This window comes from Triplophysa rosa, linkage group LG4, assembly GCF_024868665.1.
Source record: "Triplophysa rosa linkage group LG4, Trosa_1v2, whole genome shotgun sequence".
Classification (NCBI taxonomy): domain Eukaryota; kingdom Metazoa; phylum Chordata; class Actinopteri; order Cypriniformes; family Nemacheilidae; genus Triplophysa; species Triplophysa rosa.
In genome coordinates this window covers 2,672,053-2,678,923 of record NC_079893.1, presented here as the reverse complement: position 1 = coordinate 2,678,923, position 6,871 = coordinate 2,672,053, and the positions used below count along the sequence as shown (strand labels likewise).

Sequence of the window (6,871 nt, the reverse complement as noted above, 5' to 3'; positions counted from 1 at the left end):
ACCAATTAATATGAAAAAAAACACATTCCTTCACATCCACTCCAAATACTTTCTATTTTATAGTGTATATCACACTGCTGCTTGTATTAGCTCTTATGCTATGATCGCATTGAATTGTTTTTTTTTTTGTATTATGGTATTATGGAGATTATAACATTGTTATTGGGGATTTGTGACTCATGTTCACATTTAAAAAAAGAACCAAACTAAATTGACAATGCATTTCCTTCTTTTGTTTGTCGCTGAACAAACTGAAGGTGAAACATGAGTTGTATTGGCTCTTTAAGTGCCCCTGTGATGATGTCACAGCTGTTTCAGGGGCGGCCCCGGGGTGAGGAGCCTCTAAGTTTAGAGTCTAAACACACTCGCAGTATCTTCTCTGAGGGCCTGTTGAGACGAGACGGACCGCTCGAGCCGACACACCGACAAACACATTCAGGTCAGAAAAAACTCAATTCAATTCATGATTCAACTGTTTCACATGATAAAGAATGAAGAGCTCTTATACTCAACACTCGTAGAGATTATTAACTACTACTTTTCCTCATGTTCTCTTTGTGTGTGTGTGTGTGTCAGTGACCTCTTTCGGCTCTAGAAGCATCTCTGCAGCTGTCAGACTCTATATATAGACACACACACAGATAACACAAGCACTCATGTTAAATGTTTCATCAGGGACTTTTTAAAGTTTTTCATGTTTATTTGTTATGTTCTGTGTTGAGAAATGCATTAATGTGTGCAAAAAAACATGTTTTCTTGCACACAGTCACCGCTATTCCTTTTGATGATGCAAATCATAGGACATTTATGCCAATACTAAGTTGTCAAAGTTCCTGTAGCAGATAAGGTATGTTGTTGTCAATGTTTTTAATAAACTGTTTACTAATGATAAAGGGATACTTCACCCAAAAATGAAAAGTCTGTCATCATTTACTCACCTTCGAGTTGTTCCAAATCTGTTTAAATTTCTTCGTTCTGATGAACACAATGAAAGATATTTGGAAGAATGCTTATAACCAGACCCATTGATTCCCATAGTAGGAAAAATACTTTATCATTTTTTTGTTCTGTTGAACACAAAAGAAGATATTTTGAACAATGTTGGACAACAAACAGTTCTGGGGCACTTTTGACCACCATTGTATTTTTTCCTACTATGGGAGTCAAAATCTGTCTGGTTATAAGCATTCTTCCAAATATCTTTCTCTGTGTTCATCAGAACAAAGACATTTATACAGATTTGGAACAACTCGGGGGTGCGGAAATGATGACAGAATTTTCATTTTTGGGTGTTATCACTTTAAGTTGGAAATATCCATCAACATATTTCCTATGAAATTCATTCAGCTGTTCTCTCCAGTCGTGGTTTTGTTGTGTCCCTTTATTTCACTGATATAACAAACAGAAAACGGCATCTACTTCTATTCTTTTACAGATCATATCTATATAAATGAGTTAATATATAACACTGAGAGATTGACTAGGATTCTGTTTAGTTTGTTTTGCAAAAATGTATTTCCTATTTATATATTCATTTTCAAAGGAATATCATATATATTAAACAAAATGCACCTAAATTCTGCAAATTTCATCTGTCTACTCTATACCTCCCTCCGTCTGTCTGTCTGTCTCTCTGTCTGTGTTTGTTTGTTTTTTAAAGAAGTGAGGAATAGCATTGTCTTTTCTGAGCAAGTGTGTCGTTGTACATGAACTTACTACAAAACCACTGTGATGTCACATTGACACACATGTACACTTAATGACATCTCTCTCTCTCTTTAAGATAATGGCGTCGGCTGGTGAGAGCAGCGCTGGGACGGATCAGCAGGATGCAGATGAAGCAGTGTCGGTCAGAGATGTTCAGTCGCATTACCTGCGCTGTCCGTCCCCCAGGTCAACACACACACACACAAGTTTGAGTATACTAGTGAGGACATTACATAGACTTCCATTGATTTTATATCAGGCTTATGATATATTCTATCCCCTAACCCTTAACCTAATAATCACACAACCATGTGCACTCTATTACATTTAAAGAAAAACACTATTTGAGCGAATTATGAGCCTTTTTATTTAGTGAGGACCAGTAAAATGTCCTCACAAGTGGGTTCACACGTATTTCACTGTGGTACTGAGGACATTTGGCCCTCACAAATATAGCTAAACCAGTACACACACACAGACCAGTGATGCAGGAGTGTGTTTTTGACACTGAATGTGTTCGTTTGATTTCACACACAGCTTCTCTACTGTATCAGATCGTTTCTCTATGATCTCTGGCTCAGACGCTGAGAGCATCTTCATGGAGCCCATCCATCTGTCATCTGCCATCGCTGCCAAAAAGATCATCAGCGAAGGTCCGAGAAGAAAACCGGATTTATTCTTTACGATTTTCTTTATGATAAAGCATGTTGAGGACTGAACGTGTGTGTGCTGTCCTCAGAGCTGAAGAGCAGAGACGTGAGATCCACTGAGACGTCTGACAGAATGATGTTAGAAACGGCCGAGCAGCTGATGGTGGAGGATCTGTATAACAGAGTCAAAGACATGATGGACGACCGGAGTCCCTATAACACACCATGTGTACTGGACATCCAGAGAAGTCTGCTACACGACCGACTCGAAGCTCCATTCAACCCTGTAGACGAAGTCTGGCCGAACGTCTTCATCTCTGAGAAGTGAGTCACATCATTTACTGAGAGGAAATCTTATTGCTCGGATGTTGCTCTTTCATAGCTCTGGAGACTCTCGTTAAAGTCTCAATTTATCCTCAGATGTTTCTCTTGGGAGAAACGAAAAGAGAATGGAATGAGAGTGTCATTGTATTAACACGAAGAGTCTGGAGGTGTAAATGAATGTAGATTGTAGAGGTCACATCATCTGGATTTGATGAGAAATGTTTGAGTTAATTTCGAGATCTTTAATCATATTGACTTTTGATGGCAGACTTGATGAATCTGAGCTCAGTTTGACACATTGTTGACATCTCTTCTCAAACTCTAATGACAGACACATTTGTCAGATTTCTCAGGAGAAACATCTGAGACAAAAGTTTCCGTTTGCTCTCAACTGAATCTCATTCACGTCTAGGAGAGATCATTGCGATCTAAAAGAGATCTCATCCGTGATTTGTTGTCTTTTGTGTCTTGGGCGACCTCAGGAGTTTCTCTCCGTGTTATGACGTTTGATTTTTGGTCCGTTTGTCTCAGGTCCGTGGCAGTAAATAAAGCTCGTCTGAAGCGTCTCGGCATCACTCACGTTGTGAATGCAGCTCACGGGACGGGAGTTTACACGGGTCAGACGTTCTATCAGAACATGAACGTCTCGTATATGGGCATTGAGATCGATGATTTCTCGGAGTCTGACATGTCTCCTCACTTCCGCTCGTGTGCCGAGTTTCTGGATGATGCTTTACTGACACACAGAGGTGAGAAGACTTTCACTTCATCTCTTCTGATGTTCTGAAGTGACTCTTGTCAATTGTTGATTCTTTATGAAACGAGTTTCTGTATTTTGTTTGTGACACACAGAGACCGATGTTGTTATTATGGTTAAGTATTGAAGCCTCAAGGCATTTCGTGCAGAAGTTGTATTTTTAGACTTCACAGCAGATAAACCGTCACCTCTTCAGTACCCGAATCACGTGAAAGCAGAGCGTCGTCATTTAAAGAGACAGTACAACCAAAAAAATCTCAATTCTGCATGTGTCTTTCTTCGGTGAGAAGATGTTTTCAGAAATGTCTCAGTGGTTTTGTGTTCATACAATGGAAGTCAATGGAGTTCGGTGTTGTTGGATCGACATTCTTCAAAATATCTTCGTTCATGTTCTGAAGAAGAAAGAAACTCATACAGGTTTCACATGGCCTGAAGATGAATAAATGATGACTTCTTTTGGTCTCATTTTTCTGAATGTTTTTATCATTTTCATGAGTATTGCATGACACTGTGTGATGTCATGATGTTCAGTTGCACGTGTTGTGTCAATCTTCATCTGAACAGTCGTTTTCTCTTGTCATCCTTTGCAGGTAAAGTTCTGGTGAACTCGATGATGGGTGTGAGTCGCTCTGCTGTTCTGGTTGCTGCGTATCTGATGATCTTTCAGAACATGAGCGTCATGGAGGCGCTGCTGGAGATCCGAAAGAAACGTGCCATCAACCCCAATGAAGGCTTTCTAAAGCAACTGCGTCGGCTCAACGAGACTTTAATGGAGGAACGTGATGAAGACGATGACGACGACACCCTGAGTCAGTGTTCTGTCATCGATATCCGCGCTCATCCGGATGAAGAGGAGCAGAGCGTGTTCGGAGTTAAAGCTGAATCCATCATGGTGGAGGAGGAGGAAGACGGCGGCAGCGTCATGAGCAGCGTCGCGTCGTCCGCCGCCGCCATGAAAGCGGGAATTCTCTTTAGGCCGAGTCAACATGACCTGAAAGTGACTTCAGAGGACCCTGTCCTGCCCGGAGAAGTCAGAGACGATGAAGACGGAGATGTGGGCAGCATGATCAGAGAGTGGCAGAAACGCAATGAGAAATACCAGAACGAGGACTGGTGGGAGGCGCAGCTCATGTGTGGCGACGGCGAGTCCTCCGTCAGCGAGGCGCCGCGACCCGAGGACCTGGAGAGCGTGACCAGCGAAGACGTGAGAATGCTCAAAGAACAGATCAGGCGTCGTCCGCGTCGAGCCGCTTCCGACGCCGGATCCACGGCGAGCTGCAGCAGCTACTCCGATCTGTGGAAACAACGGCTTAAGGAGATCGAGGAGCAGGCCGCCGCGCGATACAGACGGAAAGAGGCCGACGATGATATCGACGACGAAGCAAGACAGAAAAAAATCGAGGACGACGCGCAGAGCATCATGTCCGAATCCAGCTCCATGTACAATTTCTGCGAAAAGAACAAAGATTTAACTCCTCTGGAGAGGTGGAAGATTAAGCGGATCCAGTTCGGATGGAACAAAAAAGACGCGGCGTCAGAGAACGGCGAGGGAGAGACGGAGGCGCCGGCGCCCTCGCTGGAGGACGTCAACCTAACCGCCTATCAGACCTGGAAACTGAAGCAGCAGAAGAAACACGGCGGCGAGGAGAACAAGGACGAGATCCTGCAGATGAGTCGAGGAGAGGACGCCGCCACCGTCAAGAGACGACAGAGAAGGGTGGAGCTTCTGGAGCGCACAAGGAAAACACTGGAGGAGAGCCAATCGCTGTGCGGATGGGAAACCGAGAGCGCCCTGAGCACCAGCATCCCGCTGTCGGCGTTCTGCGCGGGAGCCTTTCCGTCCGCCAGCGCCGCCGGAGACGATAACGTGTCTGTGTTGAGCGGGAGATCTTCCGTCCTTTCAGGTCACAGCGCTCGATCGCAGCCCAAAGAGCTTCCGGCGCCTCCCGCTCCGGTCACGGGCCCTAACGGCGAGCCCATGGTCAACATCGCCAACATACAGAACTGGATCACCACCGTAGTGAACGAGACGCTCATGCAGAAGCAAACGGAGATGATGATGATGACGGGGACGAGTCTCGCTCCATCCAGAGCCGCTTCGGTGTTCAGTCGTGGACTTGATGACGACAAAGCCTCCGTGTTGAGCGAAGCCACATCCTCCAGCATTCTGTCCCGCTGTAGAGCCCAATGTGCGCTGCCGGGGGCTGGGACGGCCCGCTCCGTCACGTCTGCCGGCGGTAGAGCCGAGTCTGTGATCTCTTCTGGTGGAGCGTCAAACCTCTCCTCTCTCTCCTCGCTTTCCAGCTCTCGTAAGAGCAAAATTACCACAACCAGTGTGCCGCTGTACAGTCTCTTCCAGGACCAGGTGAACCTTCACAAACTGGACAGCATGGAGAAAGAAATCAAATCTGACATGAGAGACAAGATGGCGTTGTACGAGGTGAAGAAGATCGCGGAGGACAACAAGCGCAGCACGTTATACAAGAAGAAAAAGCAGAAGGACGAGGATGAAGAACACGAGGGAGAGCTCGGCAAGTTAAACGGACTGGACGATGTAGAAGCCTGTCCACGCGAGAAGCCGAAACCCAAGCGAGATTTCGGTCGTTCTGGAATCCTCAACCTCCCGGCATCAGTGGGTAACACCAGCAGTAATATCGACGAATGGCTGATGAACGTGAGACCTCCCTGTAAAACAAACTCTTACGAAGGTGATCCTGAACCTCGCATGTCTCGACCGTCATATGAAGAAGATCTGGCGGAACCCTCGGAGTTTGACTTCACCAGCCGCAGGAGCTCAATCACAGTCCATGAAGACGAAGAGGAGAACTACAGCTTCACATCCAGATTCACGTCCAGACGTCAGGCCGACGAACAGCTGGATTTGTGTAGAGATACCAGTCCAGAGATGAACCATCCGAGATTTCAGAGATCTCCACCTTCCACCGAGACGTCGTGTAATGGTTTAGATGAAACCGTGACGTATAGAAGCCGGAGCTCTTATACCAAAGACCAAAGATCTACTCGCTCCTCGCGACTGGAGAATGAGGACGAGGAAATCTCTTCTTTCATTGCTCAGATTAGAGAGAGAGCTCGAGCACGCGTCGCTGAAGAAATAGAAGATGATGAAGTGCTCGCCGCCTGGAGAAAACAAGAGTCACACACTGACAAATCCTAAACGCGCACACACATACAGACTTTAGTTGATAAAAATCACTGCGTGAGCAGAAATAATCCACGTAAAACACTTGAGTTAAAACTTGAATCCAGAATAATAAATAATCTGAATACACTATCATATGAGTGACATCACCGTCATCTGTAATCTCTCTCACTCTGCTAGAAATAAATGAATTCTGAGTGACAGTTATTTGTGTGTATTTCTACAGTAACACTTGTGACGTGTGTATGACGCTGTTCACACTAACACTTGCTT

The 6,871-nt window shown here is 45.1% G+C and overlaps 1 protein-coding gene across 3 annotated transcripts; it reads left to right on the top strand.

Annotated features, from left to right (window-relative positions):
• The first annotated feature begins 237 nt into the window (after positions 1 to 237).
• Positions 238 to 6,796, top strand: dusp27 (dual specificity phosphatase 27). Of its 3 annotated transcripts, none has more exons than XM_057332839.1 (7): positions 238 to 439; positions 801 to 847; positions 1,784 to 1,893; positions 2,245 to 2,360; positions 2,447 to 2,681; positions 3,213 to 3,430; positions 4,029 to 6,796. In XM_057332839.1, exons 3-7 carry the CDS (start codon positions 1,787 to 1,789, stop codon positions 6,611 to 6,613), a joined length of 3,261 nt encoding a protein of 1,086 aa, XP_057188822.1. In that variant the 5' UTR covers positions 238 to 439; positions 801 to 847; positions 1,784 to 1,786; the 3' UTR covers positions 6,614 to 6,796. The 3 variants fall into 3 exon arrangements, with proteins under 3 accessions (XP_057188822.1, XP_057188820.1, XP_057188821.1); XM_057332837.1 differs by having other exon boundaries at positions 767 to 847; XM_057332838.1 differs by lacking the exon at positions 801 to 847.
• The last annotated feature ends 75 nt before the right edge of the window (positions 6,797 to 6,871 follow it).

Excerpts from the sequence above, each read along its gene's own strand:
- dusp27 (XM_057332838.1), top strand. The coding sequence starts at position 1,787 with ATGGCGTCGGCTGGTGAGAGCAGCGCTGGGACGGATCAGCAGGATGCA. Across the intron at positions 2,361-2,446 it reads CAAAAAGATCATCAGCGAAG|AGCTGAAGAGCAGAGACGTG; the intron begins GTCCGAGAAGAA and ends TGCTGTCCTCAG. Across the intron at positions 3,431-4,028 it reads TGCTTTACTGACACACAGAG|GTAAAGTTCTGGTGAACTCG; the intron begins GTGAGAAGACTT and ends CATCCTTTGCAG.